Raw genomic sequence first — 24,096 nt, 5'->3', positions numbered from 1 at the left:
CAATGTTCTAAACGTTTTTGAGGAATAGCAAAGATTGTGGATAAGGGTTTGTTAAATGATGTTTGGTTATAATTTTCCACTTCTATATGAGACCCGTATCATGTACATGCCGAAGTCATCTGAAGAATGTCACGAAATGTCACGTCGAACACACTGCTTTTGGTGGACAATCTGCCATTCATTCCAAGCTCTCATTTTTTTTAACTCCAAACATTCACAAGAATTCATAGGAATTCAGACGATCATCGACGAAAATGACTGTCCAATTTCTTTTTTTTTTTACTATTGGCTTTACGTCGCACCGACACAGATAGGTCTTACGGCGACGATGGGGCAGGAAAGGGCTAGGACTGGGAAGGAAGCGGCTGTGGCCTTAATTAAGGTACAGCCCCAGCATTAGCCTGGTATGAAAATGGAAAACCACGGAAAACCATCTTCAGGGCTGCCGACAGTGGGGTTCGAACCCACTATCTCCCGGACACTGGATACTGGCCGCACTTAAACGACTGCAGCTATCGAGCTCGGTCTGTCCAATTTCAAGAAACACACTGCCTAATATCTATCTCCCTCTCTATGTCATTCAAATGCCTGTTTAATCAAAGACTAATCTGTGTAGGCTGTTGTCTCAGCATGCGGCTTTCTAATTTACCCGAGAAAGATGAGATTAATAAGACGCTGTATGTATGTTTAGTCTTCAGCTCTAAGGCTGGTTGGATCCTCAACAGTTCTGCCATCAGCTGTCATAGATGGTCTAGGCATCACTGAAGAGGCGTACTAGGGAAATGAGGAGTGAGGTAGTTTCCCGTTGCTTTCCTCACCGAGCCAGAAGTTGCTATTACATATTAGTCTGCCAAACCCACTGAAATGCATGCACCAACCGACCCTATGAGCAACATTTTCACACCATTCATAGCAGGGACTGGCTGCACAAGGAATGGCATTACTAGCATCGCTCATACCTCAGTCACTTTCATATTGTCAAAGCAAGTATAAGACAGAGACAGATCAATGGAAGTAACAAAATTACTCTAGCCCATACCAGAAGACATAGTGCACTGTAAACACTAGGTCCTGACAACAAAGGCAAAAATACAATTTAATAAAACATTAAAATAAGATGTAACCGCACAGCTCCATGGCTAAATGATGAGAGTCGTGGCCTCTGGTTCAGTGTGTCCCGATTTCCGTTTTAAGACAGGTCGGGGTTTAAGCCTCGTCTAGTTAATTCCCCTGGTCAGCGGACCGGACGTTCGTCTTTTTTCTCAATATACACCTCTTTATATAGGCTGCACACAATACACCACACTAACAATCACAACAGGGCCACGCAAGAGTAAATATAGTATATCCCTCCACATAGCGTTGGAGACAGGAAAGGCCAAAAACAGGAGGATGAAGAAGAAAGAAAGAAAGAAAGAAAGAAAGAAAGAAAGAAAGAAAAGAAAGGAAAATGCTTGACCTTGAGGACTTACAAATTTTCACCTAATCACTTTTTGTGACAGGAACTGCACATGCATACGGTCAAACAGTGACCGCGGAGACAGCAGCAGGTTGGTGTCGAAGTACGAGGGTTTCTTCTACCAACAGCGAGAACAAACTAGTGTTGTACTCAGCCAGATTCGGAAGGTGATTGAGGCTTAACGTCAAGTTGTATCGCGTATCCCCGGCTCTGAGATTTACTTGCCATAGTTAGAGGCGAAGGTCCAAATACTAGCTAGAGTCTACTGTAAAGGCTAGAGGACACTACCATTTTCGTGAGTGTTGTAGCCTGGTGGGAATAAGGTAAAATTGTTACTCTGGAACAAAGAAAGTACACAGGAACAGTTGGTCGCTAGCAGCCATGTAGTTCAGACGCAGTGTAATATAACGTGTGATTTCGATTGCTTCACCATAATGGATCTTTTGCAGATATGCTTATGTCCTTTGCTGTCCATGTATCTGTTGAAGTAAGGGCTATTTTGAAGGTTACACCACACCCCTAATATAGTAAGATAGATTTAGCAACTATTATCAACTAAACAGACCTATGCAGTAATGACTGAACCAAACCCCATGACTTACCAAGCGACCGCTGCTCAGCCCGAGGGCTTGCAGATTACGAGGTGTCGTATGGTCAGCACGACGAATACTCACGGCCGTTATTCTTGGCTTTCTAGACCGGCAGTAATGACTGACGTATCTGAAATTTCGTTCATTAAACAGGGCTAAACACGGCCAAGTAAGATTGGTCAAAATATGGAATGCCAAACAGACCTTGGACAAAACTACAGTTAACAATGGCAAGGAAAGACTGATTTCCTAAGACATTCAAGTTACTATGAGAAAAAATGGCTTCATCTCAAGAAACTATCCGAAATCTCATAACCACAAACGGAGGAAGAGCGTCAACCAATGGAGTAGCGCCAACAACAGGAAAACGCCTTTCGAAAAGGGACGAAGATTCCTCAGAAATAGATGATGAGTTTATACACTTTTGGAACCTCCTCTGAATGAGGAAAATAATGAGCCGAAAATAAGTCAAGGGAACTACTCAGGCGACAAGGATAGCTTCAAGTTTTGTGAAGGACTTTTCTCCGAAAACTCAAAGGAGAACTTTGGATGGTGCGCTTTTCTGTGCAAAATACGGGCATTAAGTAATAGTGCGGGTGCAGAAAAGGACGAGTATATTTGTGACTTTTGTGAATAGACCATAAACACCTATGTTAAATGTTCCAAATATTTCATCTCAAAATAAGTAGGTCTTAGCTTTTCGTTTAAATATATATAGATTTTGTTTAGTATCAATTTGAAACTAATCACGTTTGTATTATCTGAAGTGTAGTTAGATTTATCTTGTCCAGTGTTCGTTATTAACAAAAGAATTTCGGTAGCCCATGCTTATCACTATATAAGTAGTCTATATTAAAAGATCATTTTTTTTTTTTTTTTTTTTTTTGCTAGTTGCTTTACGTCGCACCGACACAGATAGGTTTTATGGTGACGATGGGACAAGGAAGGGCTCGGCGTTGGAAGGAAGCGGCCGTGGCCGTAATTAAGGTACAGCCCCAGCATTTGCCTGGTGTGAAAATGGGAAACCACGGAAAACCATTTTCAGGGCTCCCGACAGTGGGGTTCGAACCTACTATCTCCCGAATAGTGGATACTGACCGCACTTAAGCGACTGCAGCTATCGAGCTCGGTAGATCATAATTTGAGGCGAACTAAATCTATTTTCAACTTATTTCTACGCGATACCATAAAGCAAATATGTCATAGATGAAATTACTTTAAAAAAATATCCAATCTAGACTATTCTGCAGTTTTAAATGCAGATCCCAAAATTAAAGTGGTAGCCTGTATTGGGCATTCTCTGTTCGTATAATATAGTTGAGAGAAGAAAATATTATACAGGATGAAAGGGAATCTTGTTGTGTAATTATACGGGATAACAGTCCGGCTCCATGGCTAAATGGTTAGCGTGCTGGCCTTTGGTCACAGGGGTCCCGGGTTTGATTCCCGGCAGGATCGGAAATTTTAACCATAATTGGTTAATTCCGCTGGCACGGGGACTGGGTGTATGTGGCGTCTTCACCATCATTTCATCCTCATCACGACGCGCAGGTCGCCTACGGACGTGATCAAAAGACCTGCATCTGGCGAGCCGAACTTGTCCTCGGACACTCCCGGCACTAAAAGCCATACGCCATTTCATTTCACGGGATTAGAGAGAATGATATTTGCAAGGCATACGTGAAAATCATTTTTATTTATCGAACATACTGAAGGTACTTTGATGGTACGTTGTAAAATACAATACGTTTATGTAAGGTAATACAATAGGTAAGAACACGCGCCACGGTGAGTTACTGAGTTACTCCAGTCCAGTCCTGTTATGAAAAACAACACACCTGGGCCAAGGTCAGACTAGTCGAGTGAATCACCAGCATACAAACTGGCCACGTGTTGATTTTACAAACATTCGCTGTGTATCATAGACATAGACACCAGCGCCATGGTTGTTTGACGGTCGCCCGCGTGGTATGTGTTTAGAAAGACTCGCCACGCGTGAAACGTAAAGCAAAACGGAAAACATTGACTTTAGTACTTCTGGAGAAAAACAAGACGTTGACAGCTGTTCCATATTGAAACAAATACACTTCCTAGACACCCCTCAGGTTTTCAGTGTAACTCTCCGATACATTCCGCAAACTTTGGCTGTTGTAAAGAACACTTCGTAGTACATCGAACAGAAACCGAAGGATAGGCCGAACTGAAAACCTTTCGGCAATATCGGTTCTCAAATATTAGTTTACTTTAAAAGCATAAAGTACTTGAAAACAATATTTTGCTTTAAAATGATTCTCAATTCCCGAAAACTAGGCCTACTTTTAAGGAAGTTACAACAGTTAATTGCAATGGCTTCATAAACCATCCTCATTAGAGATCCTTCTTGTTCTAATGTAAGCAGACGTATGCAAGTTCCTACACGATCAGAATAGGAACCAAGTTGGACGTGTAAATTGCTACACATGACCTCCACATTTGATAGTTCTATACAGTCAGAGCGAACTAGAACCTGGTCGGCCACCCGGTTTCATTCCGCCGAGGCGCGCTCAATTTTGAGGGATCCGACGGTAGAGTCCCATACCACAAAATCATACGTTTACAGGAATGAGGAGTTTGTTAAGCCTCTATTTTGTAAAACTGAGACATAGAATTGGCGTTATTGAAACTTGTTCTTAGAAACGACAACACTGGATACAATCTATTAAACACTGACCAAAATAAAATCACATACTACGCATTTATTATTAATTTTCGTGAAATGAAGAGCGATGAAGCTGTGGAATATGCCCATTAGCTACATAATAATTCATTTTAGGAAAGGTTCTGGAAAAGAGAATAATTTTAAGGAAAATGGTGGGTACTGAAGTAGGAATTAGTTCATGTTTTATTTAGGATATAAGGCTTTTGTGATCAATGATTGGTCTGACGAAGAACTACAGTTCCCAAATTTATGTTTTCCCATGCAAATCTTCCTGTATTCTTATCACATCTCAGTGACTAAAAAAAGGAAGCATAAATAGGTGGTAAAAACTGCAACAGATTATATAAATCCCTAAATGTTGCAGCCTCTACGTCTGTCCGTTAGGATGCTTTATAGGTAACATACAGTCCTCGAGGTTTGAATGACGACAACGATGGGATTTCTGCAAATTTACTTTTACTGGTAATAATGTCGTCCTCCCGATGGTATCACCACCTTGACAAAAGCAAAATACATTTTGCCGGGTGTTTTGGAGGCTTGCGTGTTCAAATGATCCTTAGAGCTATGCCGGCGGGAGCATATGCTCCTGGTAGGGCCACCCAAGCCGGACAGGTCTAAGGTGATGATCCAGACTAAGAGTGATACCCTGGTCGTCCAGGTTGGGGGTTGGTACGTGGGGCTAACAACTCCACTACCACAAAACTACATATTGTTCAGAAACCAAATCAAGATAACCGGACGGTCCCAAATTTACGACGACTAAAGCGCGCTAAATGGCAACGATACGGATATACTGGAACATGGAATGTGAGAGGTGTGGAGACTGATCTGAGGACCGTTGGAGTCAGGAGGTGGCGTAGGCGTGCTGAAGACCGGGACGACTGGAGAGCTGTGGTCAAGGAGGCCAAGGTCCTTAAAGGACCGTAGAGCCATGGAGTAAGTAAGTAAGTAAGTAAGTCAGTAAGGTAATAATGTCGTACGGTCTCCGGAGAGGTCTGGTGCAGGTTTATCGAACTGATGCCGATAGGCGACCTGCACGTCTGTGATGAATGCTAATGTTCAAGACGGCACACACACCCAGTTTCGGAGGAATTGACCAATGAAAGTTAAAATCCCCAACCCGATCCGGGATCCCTTCGACCAAAGTCTAGCACGCTATATATTTAGTCATAGAGCCGAAACTAAGATAATGCGAATATCTGAAGTATATATACACAACGTTCTCCCGCAACTAACCACATGACCATTGATCGGAAGACCCATTAACTTCACAGCGTGTCACCTTCATCTTGGAAACTAAGTCAACACGGCCAATGTGAAACACTCACTCATAAGGGTAGTGACGCATGATGCATAGGCCTCTTTTTCACTACGGATGTCGGAAGATGGTAAACAAGAAATTTTGTTCAGTTTAGTTACAGAGAAATTGTACATGCTACAGAGTTGCAGTTTATAAATAGGACAGACGATGATACGGGCTGCGCTGATGATGCAAATGTCTCAGAAAATCACCAGCTATGTGGTTTGGGCATCTTTTCCACTTGAGTCCCTCAATTCTCGATGCGCTGGCTAGAGGAAGCAGAGTCCAACGAACATATAGTGATCTGACGGACTAGTAAGCACCAGGGAAAGGTGTGGCAAGGCACAGTTTCCCCTATCTGGAAGTTCTGAAATCATTACAGACGAATACACACACCAAGATCCGCAGTACGTGGTTAGGAATTCAGCCCACGAGGGACAAGCACTCACATAATACACTCCAGTTTATCAAACAATAATGTATCAAGCCTAATTAGACGGCAGAATAACCAGTTTCTATTACGTTAAGGCAATTTCGTTTACAATTGAATTCCTCGATTTATGATGATGATGATGATGATGATGATGATGATGAATATGTTTGTTGTTTAAAGGGGCCTAACATCCAGGTCATTGGACCCTAATGGTACGAAATTAGACGAAATATAATGACAATTTAAAAGTCCAAACTCATCCACTGACCAGAATTCAAAACTTGATGACGAAGAATGAATGGGTGAAAATGAATTTAAAACAATCAGTGGATCCGACCTGCAATGTCCCACATTCCCAGTAACTATCGTAAAACAATAGTATTACTGACCAAAGGACTGCTTCTAAAGCACAATCCTGAATCGATGATTGTTGCTGTCTAAAGCGGTCCAAAATCCAGGTCATCGGTCCCTCAAAATGGTACTTATCGCTAGTAAAGTAGCGTAGACTCGTGGTATTCCTCACATTTTGGTACTGTAACAGTTCATATCTCGTTACAAACATTCCTTTGTATTTATTATTAGTATTATTATTATTATTAACTATTTTTTTAAAAAATTCTATCATCTGATTTCGCTATGTATTAATTAATTAATTAATTAATTATGGCTTGGCTGATTTCATTTCATTTATTATGTATCACGCGCGCGATGTGTGTGTGTGTGTGTGTGTGTGTGTGTGTGTGTGTGTGTGTGTGTGTGTGTGTGTGTGTGTGTGTTTGTTTGTTTTAGTATTAAGAGAATGTATATTGCGAGATTTGCTACTTAATATAAGATATGTACTTATTTTGAGAACCGACGTTTACGATGTTGCGTTTCCTGGTGTAATACTGTCACATTTACTCTCCAGCCATCACACTGTCCTATACGTCATTGCTTTCATTTAGAAACAGGAGGTGATTCAGGGAGATTTTACGCTGCCTGAGACGATTGTAATATCTGGTGCAATGCATCGAAGCTGGGTTTGAGTGAAGTCACGGACTGTTTTAACTATGACGTAGGTGTAAACCATGTGACAATTTGAATCTATAAAAGGAGCTTGTATACCATAGCAGGCGTCAGTTGGATGGAGAGCCTTGCCATGGAGTGTCGTAGTGAGATGGTAGTGAGGAGACATATGGATAGTTAGGCCTCAGTCGGTCAATCAATTGGATGGAGAATAAGCAGTTATATGGATACGGAGTCTTCAGTGAGCACATGTATTAGAAGTTCGAAGTGTGTATGTTTCGGTTGAGTTCTTGTGTCAGTTCGGAGACAGCCGAAGGCTGCAAGTTGCTTTACGTCGCACCGACACACAAAGGTCTTATTGCGACGAAAGGTCAGGAAAGGGCTAGGAGTGGGAAGGAAGCGGTCGTGGCCTTAATTAACGTACAGCCCCAGCATTTGCCTGGTGTGAAAATAGGAAACCACGGAAAACATCTTCACCAAATTAAGTTTGAGATACCTACAGCTGATGCCACTTTGAGGAATACGCCATAATAACTCTTAGTGTGTCCAAGGTACTGTTAAGTGAACCAGTGAGGGATAAATTTCCTGTACAGATTTCAAATGTCCGGTCAAGAGTATTTTAAATTTAATGTGTAGAGCTTCATTCTATTTTAATTTCAGAGTTTTATATTGTAACTTTATTATCACAGCAAAACTCACATTTCAATTCAAAATTTAAAGAATATATTTTGTTTAGTATCAAGTACAGTTAATTGTTTTATTTGTGGTAGATCGGGTACCGGTAACCTCAAATCTTATTTGGGATACCAAACGTCAATATCCTTTTCCAGAACCTAGACTATATGTTATGCTGTCAAAGTAAGCTTATTACCCCACACCCTAGAGATATTCAAGATTCTCATCCTATTATTCTTACATTTATTTGCAGCTGGCACCCATCATCAATTAAAGTGTTAGTATTTCTGGTTACTGTATGTGGAAACCCGAAGGTAAGTACAAAGTGAGACTACATAGTGCGACGATCGAATATTTTATTTCTTGCATATTAATGTGAATAGAGTAGTTACAATCACAGTACTACTCACAGGCAATGTAATACGCGCATGTAACGCAGACCTATGGTGTTTCTCACTTTGCTGCGCCACTTACAGGCAACGCAAACCTATGGTGTTCCTCACATAGGTGTACTAATCACAGGGATTCGTACTATCCCGTGGTGTTCCTCTCATAGTGGGTGCTAATCATAGGCAACGCAGACCCACGGTGTCGCTCGTATAGTGGTACTAATCACAGGCAACGCCTAGGCCCGTGGTGTTTCTCACATAATGGCACTAATTACAGGCAACGTAAGCCCGTGGTGTTTCTCATATAATGGTACTAATCACAGGCAACGCCTAGGCCCGTGGTGTTTCTCATATAATTGTACTAATCACAGGCAACGCCTAGGCCCGTGGTGTTTCTCACATAATGGCACTAATTACAGGCAACGTAAGCCCGTGGTGTTTCTCATATAATGGTACTAATCACAGGCAACGCCTAGGCCCGTGGTGTTTCTCATATAATTGTACTAATCACAGGCAACGCCTAGGCCCGTGGTGTTTCTCATGTAGTGGTACTAATCACGGGTACTGTAAATCCGATCCTTATTCACACTATGTTGCTACTATTCACAAACCTATTGTGTACCTAACATAGTGGTACTACCCGCAAGTAAAGGCAACCCATGGTGTTCCCCGCGTGATGGCACTAATTACAAGTAGTCTCATGGTTCTAAATTCGATCATCCCTTGGTCGCCCCTTTTAAGTCACCTCTTACGACAGGTAGGGGATACCGTGGGTGCATTCTTTGCGTCCACCACCCACAGCGGGTCATCGTTTTATAAAAAGCCAACGAAGACATAAATGCAGGAAATGACCGAATGACAACATTTTAACCACACCTAACACATTGTTTGGTTGGAAGTCTCGAGTCTGCGTGAAGTGGAGGAGAAAGTTTTGTCTGCCGTGTTGGTTTACGAAGAAGGAAATTACACATCATCTTTTAGGGACAATCCTGATCTGCGTAACAATTTACATCCAAGTTAGCTCATAACCTGACCCTGTAGGAAATTACAAAACACTATTTTCTGACACATGTGCTCGTGTTGAGCAGGAGGGCTGTACGAAGAAAAAGGTAAGACACAGAAAATGTTCTGTACCTTCAGTGACCACAGAGAAAAGAGAGATGTTGCCAATAACTCCTCAACAGAAACCCCCCACCCCCACCCCATGGCACTACATCCCTTGAAGGGCCTTGGCCTACCAAGCGACCGATGCTCAGCCCGAAGGTCTGCAGATTACGAGGTGTCGTGTGGTCACCACGACGACTCCTCTCGGCCGCTGTTCTTGGCTTGCTAGACCGACGCCGCTATCTCACCGTCAGATAGCTCCTCAATTCTAATCACGTAGGCTGAGTGAACCTCGAACCAGCCCTCAGGTCCAGGTAAAAATCCCTGACCTGGCCGGGAATAGAACCCGGGGCCTCCGGGTAAGAGGCAGGCACGCAATGGAAACTTGTGAACCAAAAAAATCGATTGCTATGATGTGACGTGGTTCTCACTATCTGGAATACCTTTTGTCTAAGAAATGTGTTAAACTGTTACTGTTTATTGATGGATGTAGTAATTTTGCACCTGTCTCTCGGCACAGGTGAGAGCAAACTGTAGGTTTCACTGAAGTCTCTGGCTCATTTATGACTGTAACAGTATGGAAGCTAGTTGTGCTGAATAATAACATTCAGAGCACGTCTGGATGTTATGAATCAAGCATGACAATCGTGCTGCAATGGGGTTTTCTGGCTCAATGAGGAAAGTAATATCCAGAGATGGGATGGAGTTGAGTAAAGGTAATCGAATCATTTGTAACGATTACTTTTTCATTAATTTTTACTCGTAATTTACCCAGCGAGTTGGCCGTGCGGTTACGGTCGCGCAGCTGTGAACTTGCATTCGGGAAATAGTGAGTTACAACCACACTGTCAGCAGCCCTGAAGATGGTTTCCCATTTTCACACCAGGCAAATGCTGGGGCTGTACCTTAATTTAAACCACGGTCGCTTCCTTCACACCCTTAGGCCTTTCCTATTCCATCGTCGCCGTAAGACCTATCTGTGTCGGTGCGACGTAAGGAAAATCGTAAAAAAGAATAATTTACTCGTAATTTACTTCTTGAAATAAAATTGTAATCGTTATACATTGCGTGGGAGCAGAAAGGGGAGAAAAATAAGTGATGACGAAGATATGTTTTTCACTTTTACTACAGCAGAACCAGTGCCTTCAACAGTGCCGGATGAGGTACACTCCTGTTTATCCAGAACTTCCAAAGGCATCAAACTTACCCTATAATATCCATCACTACTGGGGATGTTCTTAGAATTCAACGCGGGTATTCCTTCAGGCTCCCTGTAGGGCGCCTTTTCAGTAAATGTTAAGATGTATTTTCCCCAAACTGATCGAAGCTCACGACGAGAAATTTAAGGAACAGTAATTTTGTAAAATAGATTGCAAATTGTTTGAAAACTTTTAAGTCCCTAAGTAAACTAAGAATTATGGTGGAAGATAATTTCGAAAGTTCCAATGTATCAAGTTTAATCTCGCTTAATGATGGCAGTCACTTAATATATCTATGCCAAAAAACAGAACAAAGTAATATAATTTTCCTTGCGAACTCTTGTATCACTCCCCCATGCGTATAAAAGTCAGTGATTTCCTAAAGACTGGCGTTTCGTGAAGTAATTGTAATTTTAATGATTATTTGTTGAACAAGTAATTTTTAATTGTAACTGATTAAAATATTTCTCAGGTAACTGTAATTCGACCTAATTGCCTTTTTTGGTACCTTTTCCATCAATGGTAGTATCATGCTACCTCACAACTCCTTATGCCTAGTACGCCTCATTACAGCGACGCCGTCGGTTTTTTGTTGTTTCACACTATAGTCGCATAACCTTCGGTGGGGCCATTTGAGGATCCAACCAGCCACCAGGGTGATGACCAATCAGACTGAAGAAGTTTGTTCCCAAAACACATCGCTCGGTATTAAAATTTAATGGTGGACTTGAGAATCCTTAATGGCAATTCATGGACACTATTCGTGATACAGTAAAGTATTGCAACAGATTTGTAAAAGTTGTCCCATATTTATCCACATATATGTATTAAATTCCTGTTTAAAATATCTTCTCATCACTGCCCATGGTAGCTGAATGCAGGGACGTCCTTCTGGGAAGGACGGTAAACTTGCCATCAAGTCTCATAAAGGACGGTGTCAACAGACGATGCATCACTACAAAAAAACGAACACATCACTTGAGAGCCACTATTAGCCGCTAGTCTAATTGCACATTATACATACCATTAGTGAGCTGAGCGGTGGTCATTTGTCGGCCGCGGATCCTCACCAACAACGGTACAAGATTTTCCTAAGTAATATGTCATAACACCAATTACGATCCTGCAATCATCGTCTGCTTCATCATGTCAGGTAGACCAAATGTATCAAACAATGAATGATTCATCTGGGGTCCAGCTCTCGGGATGAAGGATCCTCTGTTTATACCAGCCAGTAATCTTTAGAATGCAGCAAGCTTCTGCACCGTCTCTTGTTCTATTCATCTTCATGCTGCGGTTGTCAACGTGATTGACGTCTTATCTGAGACTCCACTTAGCTGAGAGGATTTGCAATCCTCAAGGAATTCTCACACATGGAAGCAATGATAATTACTATATACTAGCAGACGGTATAACACAAACTGAAATAATTCAACTCGTGCTCCAAAAACTAAAGAGTCTTCTAACTGCAGGCAGTTACATTTTGATTGATATATGCGAGTGAATATCAAAAAGGTAACGTCCAACCTTTAGCCAACCGAAATAAAATTCCCTTACATGAAAATTCACACATTGTCTAAGGCTTTTAGGGTGTTAGCTTGAGGCAAGCACAAGAAATCCAGGACGTGGACTTGGCGCATACTTCATTCTTGACTGTATCAAGGTGACAGTTCAAATAGTAAACTGTACTTCTGCTTAACTTGTTGCGAATTGATAGGAGATTCGTCTTATTTTTTCGGTGAAAACTAACTCGCCACTTGCGAGTGGGCGAGTGCAATTTTCAACGGCTGTTATTGTACTTCCTAATGAATACAGAAAAAGAAATTCCAAGCTTGTAGTCTAATTGATTTCATAGCTCTCGAAGTTTCACAGAAAACTGCACCCCGCATTTTCAAGCGTCCACTCACTCCGAAAATCAGTACTGAATTAGTAGGAAACCAATTGAACCAGGGCCTACAGTCCCGAAAAATTTCTTCTAATATTCATCGAGACGACGGCCGTAAAGTCTAGTGTTCCTTCTCCAAGATCGTGCCTATAACTTTCAGTAGTTTCAGGGCTGGTGGTTGTGGTGGTGGTGGTGGTGGTGGTGGTGGTGGTGGTTGTTGTTGTTTTAAAAGGTAGTACATCTTGGCAACCATCTTCTCTTAACACTAACCATATCCGGGATTTCGAAGAATGAAGGTATCGGCAAAAGAAAGAGAAGGGTGTGAAAATGAAAGACTACATAGGCCTCGCAAACCTTATTCTCCATCGGGGTCGGAAGAGAACAGGAATTGACCAAGGAAGGTCGAACAAAGTGAAAGTGGGGAGTCTGACACAAGTATGTGGAAGCATTTCCAGAGTCAGCTAGGGGCCTCGTGGTCGCCAACCCACACTAGCAAGACAAGGGCACCTGGGGGTTTCCGTTTCAGTCGTCTTACGACAGACAAGGATCTATTAGCACCCTCAAGGATTCTCAGCAATTTCTCCACATTTTTAACAGAGATTAAAACATATTATTCCAAAATTTGCTGTGTTCATTTACCAAATCTAGCTTCATATTAGCTTTCGTACTTCAAAAGATAGTAAGTTAACAAGTTGCTTCAAAGATTAAATCATGGAAAAGAATAATAGTAATTGCCTATGAGTGTGATGAATACACAATAATACCTAGAAGAGATGAGTAATTTCATAGAAGCATTCACAATATGAATATAATGAAAATATGAAACTTACTTTGTGAGGGTTTCTAACGACGACGTGTAGATGGTGCCACCAACATCGATATGGACGGGCGCCGTATAGCGAGACGCAGCGGCGACACACGGGATCCCCGTGATCTTGTGGTTATAATTGATGGCGGGGGGTGTAGGCGTGGGTGACGACGAATTGGACATGGTCGGCGACGTGGCAGGCGAGCTGCTGGGAGACAGCAACCTGCAACAAAACATCACTGTAACTGGGTGGCTCACGGTGTGTGATTCAACAAGAATATCACTCCACTGCAACTGGTTGGCTCACAGGGAGTGATTCAACAAGAACATCACTCTACAGTTACTGGCTTGCTCAAAGAGTGTGGTTCAACAAGAATATCAATCTACTGTAACTGGCTGCCTCACAGGGGGTTTTTCAACAAAAACAACACTGTAATTGGCTGCATCACAAAGAGTGATTCAACAAGAACATCACTCTACAGTTACTGGCTTGCTCACAGAGTGTGGTTGAACAAGAATATCAATCTATGGTCTGCCTCACAGGGGGTGATTCAACAAGAATACCACTCTACAGTTACTGGCTTGCTCAAAGAGAGTGGTTCAACAAGAATATCAATCTACTGTAACTGGCTGCCTCACAGGGGGTGATTCAACAAGAACAACACTCTACAGTTACTGGCTTGCTCAAAGAGAGTGGTTCAACAAGAATATCAATCTACTGTAACTGGCTGCCTCACAGGGGGTTTTTCAACAAAAACAACACTGTAATTGGCTGCATCACAAAGAGTGATTCAACAAGAACATCACTCTACAGTTACTGGCTTGCTCACAGAGTGTGGTTGAACAAGAATATCAATCTATGGTCTGCCTCACAGGGGGTGATTCAACAAGAACATCACTCTACAGTTACTGGCTTGCTCACAGAGTGTGGTTCAACAAGAATATCAATCTACTATAACTGGCTGCCTCACAGGGGGTTTTTCAACAAAAACAACACTGTAATTGGCTGCATCACAAAGAGTGATTCAACAATGAACATCACTCCACTGTAACTGGCTGGCTCGCAGAGTGTGGTCAGCCAGAAAATCACTCCACTGTAACTGGCTGGTTCGCAGTGGGTGGCTCATCAAGAATATCACTCTAACTGGCTGCATCACAAAGAGTGATTCAACAATGAACATTCTCCACTGTAACTGTAACTCACTGGCTCACAGAGGGTATTTCAACGAGAACATCCCTCCACTGTAACTGTAACTGTAACTGGCTGGTTCACAGAGGGTACTTCAACAAGACTCAAGGAGGGTGGTTCAACAAGAATATCACTCTACTGTAAGAAGCTGGCTCACAGAAGTGAATGGGTTTAACGTTGTAATTTCCATCCACGGCGAAGGTGAACATGAGTATAATAGTCAGTGGAACTGATCATCACTATCTTATTTCAGTAAAATTAAGAATTATGTTTGAAAAACCGTGCATTATTTTTGGATCAATGAAATAATGTCGGCCTACGGATGCTGGATCGCGGGCAGAGAACACTTTTTGAAGGGCGGAACAATGTCTGTTAGGGGCTGCCTTAGCTGAGACGGTAAAGGTGTGCTCTGTTCATCTGGAAAGACATAGGTTTGATTCCCTTCCAGGAATTCGAAAAGATACTGTTGATACGAGATTCCGCTTTATGAGAGGTACAAGGCCATGAAGTTCACTCAGCCTACATCAAAAATGAGTAACAGGGTAGTTCCTGGGGACAAGGGCTGCCAAGATTATCACTAGGGCTGGGAAGTTTATACCAGGTTTTAGCCCTGAAATATGCCCCCAGAAAGATGAAATATGGATAGAAATATTTAAAATATGCTGTTCTTATAAAAATTGTATTTTGCAGATATATTTACATTTTTTGCTAGGCAGTGAAACAGGGTTTATGCAAATGTATAACATATTTTGTAATTGTACAGATTTTTATTTTGCTTTAAAAACAGAGAGTATCACATAAATGTTATTATGATACTCTACTGTTAGGTACTACCTCCTGCCAGACAGTAGCAGAGAACTTGCATGCATCATATAAAAAAGGCCCTTTACTGTTGTTAATGCCTTACTCAAATATGGTGCAGCATCAGTCACCATGAGGAGCAATCTCTCACCCCCCCCCCCCCCCCTCTATATTTAGCCACAAAATTCGTGAAACTTAGTAAATAATAAGCTGTATTATAGTCCTAGTAAACGTACAGATTCAATGAATTTATCATCTGCAGAATATGTACCTGATATTCAAATTAGGTACACAACAACATTAATTCATTCTAGACGTCTGTCAGAAAATCAGACAGCGTTTTCTGCATGAGCCGCTGAACCTAGACGCCACATCACTTGGATTCAACTTGTTTTGATTATGATGATAATGATGATGATGATGATGATGCTTGTTGTTTAAAGGGACCTAACATCTAGGTCATCGGCCCCTCAACCTGTTTTAATCTACAGTAAATGTGAATTTCTTCTTTTCTAGAGCCGAGAACCGAGTGCAGAAATGTTAAATTCGGATGACTCCTCTCCATGCTACATATTATATGCAATACCACTTCTTCATCCTCCGATAAAAAAACCAACCCCATGAACTTCTTCAATCCGCTTGCTACGCGTTGTCTTTAATGCATATTTCTCCAGCTCCACTTTCTTCTGTCTTAACCGCAGAGCACCACAAAGCAAAATGATTCAACGCCGCGCGATCCTCATTGCCAGTAGTGACCAGGGGATCAGAGATAAGGCCAACAACCGACACAGATAGGTCTTATGGCGACGATAGGAGAGGAAAGAGCCAGGAGTGGGAAGCAAGCGACCGTGGCCTAAATTAAGATACAGCCCCAGCATTTGCCTGGTGTGAAAATGGGAAACCACGGAAAACCATTTTCAGGGCAGCCTACAGTGAGATTCAAACCCACTATGTCCTGAATACAAGACCGCACAGCCGCGTGCTCGGTTTAGGATTTTTACCTGGACCTGAGTGTTAGTGCGGGGTCCACTCAGCCTACGTGATTAAGAATGGAGGAGCTATAGGATGGCAAGGGGATGGCGACTCCGGTCTAGAAAACCAAGAATGGCGGCCAAGAGGATTCGTAGCACTGACCATGCGTCACCTCGTAATCTGCAGGCCTTCGTGGTGAGCAGCGGACGCTTGGTTGGCCAAGGTCCATCAGGATTGTAGCGTAATGGGGGAGTGGGGGGGGGGTGGTGATGGTTCCACCATTAGTAAGGCGAGTAAATGGTTATTCATCTTCGGCACTACCGACGGCACAGCTTCTCAAGGCTGCTGTCAAAACCTTCAGAAACGTTGGCAGCAGTGTATTGATTGCAAATAGATGAGATTAGGACTGAGAACGGAGAAGCTGCAGTCCATATACTGTACTCGGTTCTCATTCTAACATTCAACTAGAAGAGGATGGAGACCAGGAAGCTTATTCATATAAAATCATAGATATTACTGGGCAGCGAGAAATGTTGAAAATTATTACATTCCTCTTAAGAAACTACAGTATCCAGCCACTCTTATCTCCTTTCACTGTCTGTATTTTCGTTGTTCCTCTCTACAGCTATTGAAATATTTACATAAATCTATAGAACTGTCGAGAAAATATCATAGATCGATATAAAGATCGAACGTTTGATACCAAGCAAAAGGAACGAATGTTGAAGTAGGATTTTGGGAAACAAAGTAATGTGGGAGAAATCCACTATAAAAGAACGGAATCTGTACTTTCATCTGCAATATAATGTAACTTTTTATTCAAACATAGCCGTTATCCTGTATTTAAATTCTTCATCTGATGTAGCTGGAACACGATTGCTCCCAATCTGATGAAACGGACAACGACCACGCGCGAATTAATTTGTGCACATGGACCTCAGATCCCAGGTGGAAACGCACGTTCAGATGGCACATAATACTTTTATTCTTCACAGTCCATTAGCGTTACCTATGAGTGATAGAAAGGAGACTGGCAGCGTTACTTCCCAACCCAGCCCTCATCACTGCTCGAACTGTGTATCCATCTACTAGGATAATGTCAGCCTTCTACTTTGAAATGAAAATGGTAATTTCATACCGAGGTCATAATAATAATAATAATAATAATAATAATAATAATAATAATAATAATAATAATAATAATAATAATAATAATAACAATAATCCTTAGAATCACCACTGTATGAATTTTTAGGTAGTCTACAATATGACTACACGTCAAACGACGAATTATTTTCACCACTGTTATGCACTTTACGACTACGAATTGTTGGGAGTGGTTCCATTAGGACTAAGTTCCAAAATTTTCGATTCCCACGCAACATTTGTTGTTCTTGGTGTTCTGGAAACATTTAGTTTGAATTTTACGTAAATCTCTTTTGCTATTTGCTTTACGTCGCACCGACACAGATAGATAGGTCTTTGGCGACGATGGGATAGGGAAGGCCTAGTAATGGGAAGGAAGCGGTCGTGGCCTTAATTAAGGTACAGCCCCAGCATTTGCCTGGTGTGAAAATGGGAAACCACGGAAAACCATCTTCAGGGCTGCCGACAGTGGGGTTCGAACCCACTATCTCCCGATTACTGGATACTGGCCGCACTTAAGCGACTGCAGCTACCGAGCTCGGTTTACGTAAATCTACATTAACAGAAATCTACGGCGTGACTATCAGTAAGCCTCCCTTACAAATATCGCATTATCAATATCAGCATTTTATAAACTAAAGTAGAACGATAATTGCAGACATTTTTAAGCTTTAAGCACATGAACGTATCACAACAGTAATAGGCCGTTTAGGTACCCACCATTAGATGAATAAAACAACCACACTTATTTTCAGTACTTTTTACATTGTATATGAAGTAAAGGAGACATAACCTCCTAAACTAAACCCATGGCACTACAGCCCTGAAGGGTCTTGGCCTACCAGGCGGCCGCTGCTCAGCCCGAAGGCTTGCAGATTAGGAGATGTCGTTTGGTCAGCACGACGAATCCTCTCGGCCGTTATGATTGGCTTTCTAGACCGATGCCGCTAACTCACCGTCAGATACCAGGTGTATGCATAAGTCTTTTCCGGTTTCACTACGAGATGGCGCCAGCGAACAGTACGCAGCGTATGAATTTGACACATACGCCAGTTTGTTCGTCTGACGTTAACCTACCAACACACACAAGTTGAGTCCGCCAAACACTAGCGTCTGTGTTGTATAGTTCAGTGATCATGTCGACGTTTGTGCCTGAAAAAAAGAACATTCGCGGCACATATTGCTTTTCTTGCTTTATCAAAAGGAAAAGGCTGTGGAAAGTCATCGTTTGCTGGTAGAAATATATGGTGAACACGCTCCATCGATTAGACCATGTCGGACATGGTTTCGACTATTTAAGCGTGGTCATTTCAATGTGAAAGACAGTACGCGCTCCCGTGTACCACAAAAGTACGAAGACTCTTGAAGCCCGGCGAAACCGTTAATGCACAACACTATCGCCAACAAATGATTAATTTAAATCATGATTGATCCAAAGACGACCGAAATGGGCCAAAAGACAGGACAAAGTGATTTTGTTACACAACAGTGCGCCATCTCACACAGCAATAACAGTGAAAGACACCTTGAAATCCGCATCCGCCGTACTGCCCCGACCTGGCACCATCTGAGTATTATCTCTTCGCATCAATGTTGCACGCGCTCGCAGAGCAGCACTTCAGCAATTTGCAGGAAGTTGGAAAATGGCTCGACGAATGATTTGCCACAAAAGATAATCAGTTTTTCTGGCATGGTATTCATAACTTACCTGAAAGATGTGTAGAAGCCGATGGCCAATATACTGAATAAGCAGGAAATGAATTTCCCTTGAAAACTTCGTGTTTTCTTTACCACAAAAACCGACAAAACGTATGCATATACCTGGCAGCTTCCCATTAATAATCACATAGGCTGAGTGGACCTCGAACTAGCCCTCAGATCCAGGTAAAAGTTCCTGACCTGGCCGGGAATCGAAGCCGGTGCTTCCAGGTAACAAGCAGGCACGCTACCACTACACCACGAGGTCGGTATAAAAGAAAACGTACAGTATTTAAATACAATTTTACGACTAGGAAGTCAAACGCGTACAACAATCCTTAGTTTTGTTGTGCTAGGCGAGTATTGCAGCAAATATATATACAGTACAGCGAACGTGGGATAGATCGACTGGCATTTTTTCAGGCAGCATTTCTAAACTGCCACGTTTGACTGCTTTGATACTGATCATCGTCCGCCAAGATCTGGGAAACCCTAGTCAGGTAGTAATAATCCCTAGTGTGCGCGAATTTCCGTTTTAATGATGTGTTCGCAAATTTCCGTGTTCAAACTTTTCCGCACACCGGCGGGACGAGTTTCTCGTTAAGGCTGAGATAAAGAGAGTACTGGAAACGTAGTAATACATTCCACACTCTTCTGGGCCTTCATGGATTGTATGGAGATGGATCTGTATTAAGAGATACTAGACTGCCAATACTTTCACTTTGACCAGACGTTCTAGTAAATCTACGGATGGTCCTCTCGCATATAAGGTTGGGGTTTCGGTCCCGCAACTTTGAGCATAAAATGTGAGGATCTAACCAACTACGCTGCGCAGTCGGACGTGTAGTCTGATTCGGTCCTGCAAATTTGAGCATAAAATGTGGGGGTCTAACTAACTACGCTACGCATCCGAACTTGCAGTCTGATTCCACCTCGCAACTTTGAGCATAAAATGTGAGGGTCTAACCAACTACGCTACGCAGTCGGACTTGCAGTCTGATTACATTATCTCAGTGTTCGGAGCAAGAGCACGCGTCAAACTGAATTACTTAGTAAACAATGAACAAATTTCCGAACGTTAGTATAGGTGCTCTAACCATCTGTCTGTGAGTCGAGGTTACGGCTGGATAACCTTGAAGCGTAACAAAATCAAGCTGAAAATTAGCATCTTACTAACAAGCCGCATAAACAACACAACTGTACAGACTAGGACACTTGTGCAGTGCCAGGAGTGTTCCTCCACACTTCCAGTCTCTTCTGTGACTGGCGCACTGACATTTATCAAAATGGAGGAACGCAGGACCCTGTAACTGAACATAACGGCAATCCGGGATGTTAATCCTGACAGTGACAGCAACTGATCTCTGTTTCGTTCTCTCCTATTTCTCGAAATGCTGCATGGTACCGTATTTCACTATTCGAAACCCTAAAACCTCCTACAGACGACTAAATCTGCTGGGCCCCCTGCAGATCGGGTGGTGTGTAGGCTGGTCACGAATGGTCGGGCCTACGTAACTCATGTCTGATGGTTGGTCGGCGCGGCCATACGATCTCCCAACTCACTACCTGCGACACTCTGCAAGTTGGGTCTTGTGCAGGGGTGGTTGTGCAACTCGGGCCGATTTGTCAATATCCATTTCTAAAATAGAATGGTTCTAGTTCTTTAATAATATTTGTCTGGCTAAATTCATGTTGTCCGTAATAACCATTTTTAGCTCAATATTTTCTCTTTCGCATCGACTACAAAATCAATGCAATTCCTATTTTTGAAACTTAGAAAATGAAGGAGCCATGATCACGCGGTTTCCAGTCAGAGCGAGCCAGCCAGTCTAGTGCAGATCGGACCCAGCAGATTGTGTGGAGAGCAGCACACGATTTACCGCGTCAGCTACCCTGCAGATCGGACCCAGCAGGTTGTGTCGTGTGGAGAGCAGCACCCGATTTACCGCGTCAGCTACCCTGCAGATCGGACCCAGCAGATCGTGTCGTGTGGAGAGCAGCACCCGATTTACCGCGTCAACTACCCTGCAGATCAGGCCCAGCAGATTGTGTGGAGAGCAGCACACGATTTACCGCGTCAGCTACCATGCAGATCGGACCCAGCAGGTTGTGTCGTGTGGAGAGCAGCACTCGATTTACCGCGTCAACTACCCTGCAGATCAGGCCCAGCAAATTGTGTGGAGAGCAGCACCCGATTTACCGCGTCAGCTACCCTGCAGATCGGACCCAACAGGTTGCGTCGTGGAGAGCAGCACCCGATTTACCGCGTCAACTACCCTGCAGATCAGGCCCAGCAGATTGTGTGGAAAGCAGCATCCGATTTACCGCGTCAACTACCCTGCAGATCGGGCCCAGCAGGTTGTGTCGTGTGGAAAGCAGCACCCGATTTACCGCGTCAAGTACCCTGCAGATCGGGCCCAGCAGGTTGTGTCGTGTGGAGAGCAGCACCCGATTTACCACGTCAACTACCCTGCAGATCAGGCCCAGCAGATTGTGTGGAAAGTAGCATCCGATTTACCGCGTCAACTACCCTGCAGATCGGACCCAGCAGATTGTGTAATGTGGAGAGCAGCACCCGAGTTACCGCGTCAACTACCCTGCAGATCGGGCCCAGCAGATTGTGTCGTGTGTAGGTGCCTTTACGTCAAAATAATTATGTAATACGCATTGCTGGAGATATCACATTTCTGCAACAATCATTCACAGATATTGGTACAATACTGTATAAGACGTAAACATTCGCTGTAGGCAGTTTATACTGCATTAACTTTAACTACCCACAGGGGAAATTATACATGTTTACGTTCCTGATGAAGTAATCTTTCAAGTATAAATGTTTAAGACAATCTGTCAGGCACTTCGCGAATGTTGAAGATACAAGGAATTAATGACTACATTGTCTCTAGGTCTTGTATTGCCACGATGAGAACAACACTCTATTTTGTTCCTAAGAGAAAAAAGAAGAGATTAATTGGTCTCAATTATTTTCGATATTCTGTACTTATTAGAATATACTCAGAACTTTAGATATTTCCAAGATCATGGAATATTTTATTACGCCTGTTTATCTTTTACTTTAAAAGACGTTGTAAGATTAAATGACTGCAACATGCAAATGTAAATATAAGAAAACCTGCCGCGCTCCGTGACACAATCGGTCAGTCTTACTGTGGTTCAAACATCGGACACTTTGACGCCTCTTAGAATTGATAGCGATTGGAGGGCCGTTAAGCAAAAGACATAATCCTAAAAGAAACCGCCTAAATGAGGAAAATGTAAAGAAACTTATCCAGTATCCATAACCTATATTTACGTTTGATTACCTTCAGTAAGAGTTTCATCTGATTTTAGTATTCATAAATTATGTCGTAAGAGTTGTGTGTTTTTTGTAAAGGAGACAAACTACAGCCCACACATGGAAGTTTATAATAAAATTAATCAGATAACTCTACACTGGCTATAGCAGTATCCACCCAAACTTATCGCAAACGTATGGCAAACTTATCGAACAGTCGTCTATCGACACTTCAACGGCTGTTCAGGACATTACAAGTATTCAGAGTTTGATATCTTCCCACTATTGCGACAACATAAGTGACATGTTAATACAATTTTAATCAACATTAGCGAAGACAGATTTAGACCGAAATTATTTATATTTAGTAACTTGAGTCCATTTTACGAGCTTCCAAGATACAGTATCTTTTCCTTCCAATGACCATCGTTTAACCACCCAGATCCCGCATCTGACGGGGTTTCTGTTGTGTATGGAACTAAAACCATGCAGAAATTCTGGGGCTTTACTTTTATCAACTGTAACAATCGATCCTTCATTATTAAGATATTGACATCAAGTGGTGCCAATAAAGAACAATAATAATTTTACCGGTTTTACATCCCACTAACTAATTTTACGGTGTTCGGAGACATCCACGGGAGACAGAGACGTTGGAATTCTGCCCCTCAGAAATTCTTTAATGTGCTGGCGTATTTAATTTCCTTCGAATACCACCGGAATGAGCTGGGATCGAATCCTCCAATTTGGGCTCAAAAAGCCAGCATTCTGTCGTCTGAGGAACTCAGCCAGGCAGACTAAGAATCTTAAAGAGATGAAACAGTTCCTACTTATCCAGGCAACGAGTTTAAATGACAATTTGCACCATTCGCCTTTCTCATCTTTCTTCATTCTACAACACGCATTAGAACTTTCAGAGATATGTGAAAATTGCTGCTGTAGTTTAGTGGTTACCACATTAGCTAGTCACCCAGAACACCCAAGTTCAATCCCCAGTTCTGTCATAGAGGAGTAATATCTTGGTATAGGAACTGGAACAGGATACAATCAGTCAACTAGTAACTGAGGAGAAAGGGCGGATTCATATCTTAATCCAGGCTATCCTAGATATGGTATTCCGTAGTTCCCACCTCAGATCCGGGAGACTGTCAGGACTGTATCTAGCTTACAAAGCAATCTTGGTTCAATAAAACGCAAATGCATACACATACACAGCGCTGCAGCCACATAGATCTAAGTATCACACCTTACGCACAAGCCCGTGAAAAGAAGCAATAACAAAGAAAGAAAAAACAGGGCATTTCTGCTTCCATTTTCGCTCGCAAACAACATAGTTTATTACAAGGTGTTACACATCTAGATATACGGACTACATTATCAAAGATATCGCTGATCTCTAAAGATAATCAATGGTAATAAAAACAACATTAAAGCACACACTGTTCCTACC

At 42.4% G+C, this 24,096-nt stretch overlaps 1 protein-coding gene across 5 annotated transcripts in view; it reads right to left on the bottom strand.

Annotated features, from left to right (window-relative positions):
* Nucleotides 1–24,096, bottom strand: part of twz (BTB/POZ domain-containing protein twz) — a 210,955-nt gene that overhangs the window by 99,053 nt on the left and 87,806 nt on the right. For all 5 annotated transcript variants that reach the window (XM_067138967.2, XM_067138970.2, XM_067138969.2 and 2 more), the window contains exon 2: nt 13,568–13,768. In XM_067138967.2, the coding sequence (XP_066995068.1) occupies nt 13,568–13,768 (201 nt within the window). The remainder of the gene's footprint in view (nt 1–13,567; nt 13,769–24,096) is intronic.

The sequence above is a fragment of the Anabrus simplex genome, chromosome 2 (genome assembly GCF_040414725.1).
Source record: "Anabrus simplex isolate iqAnaSimp1 chromosome 2, ASM4041472v1, whole genome shotgun sequence".
Taxonomy (NCBI): Eukaryota; Metazoa; Arthropoda; class Insecta; order Orthoptera; family Tettigoniidae; genus Anabrus; species Anabrus simplex.
This window is presented reverse-complemented; position numbering and strand designations above follow the sequence as displayed.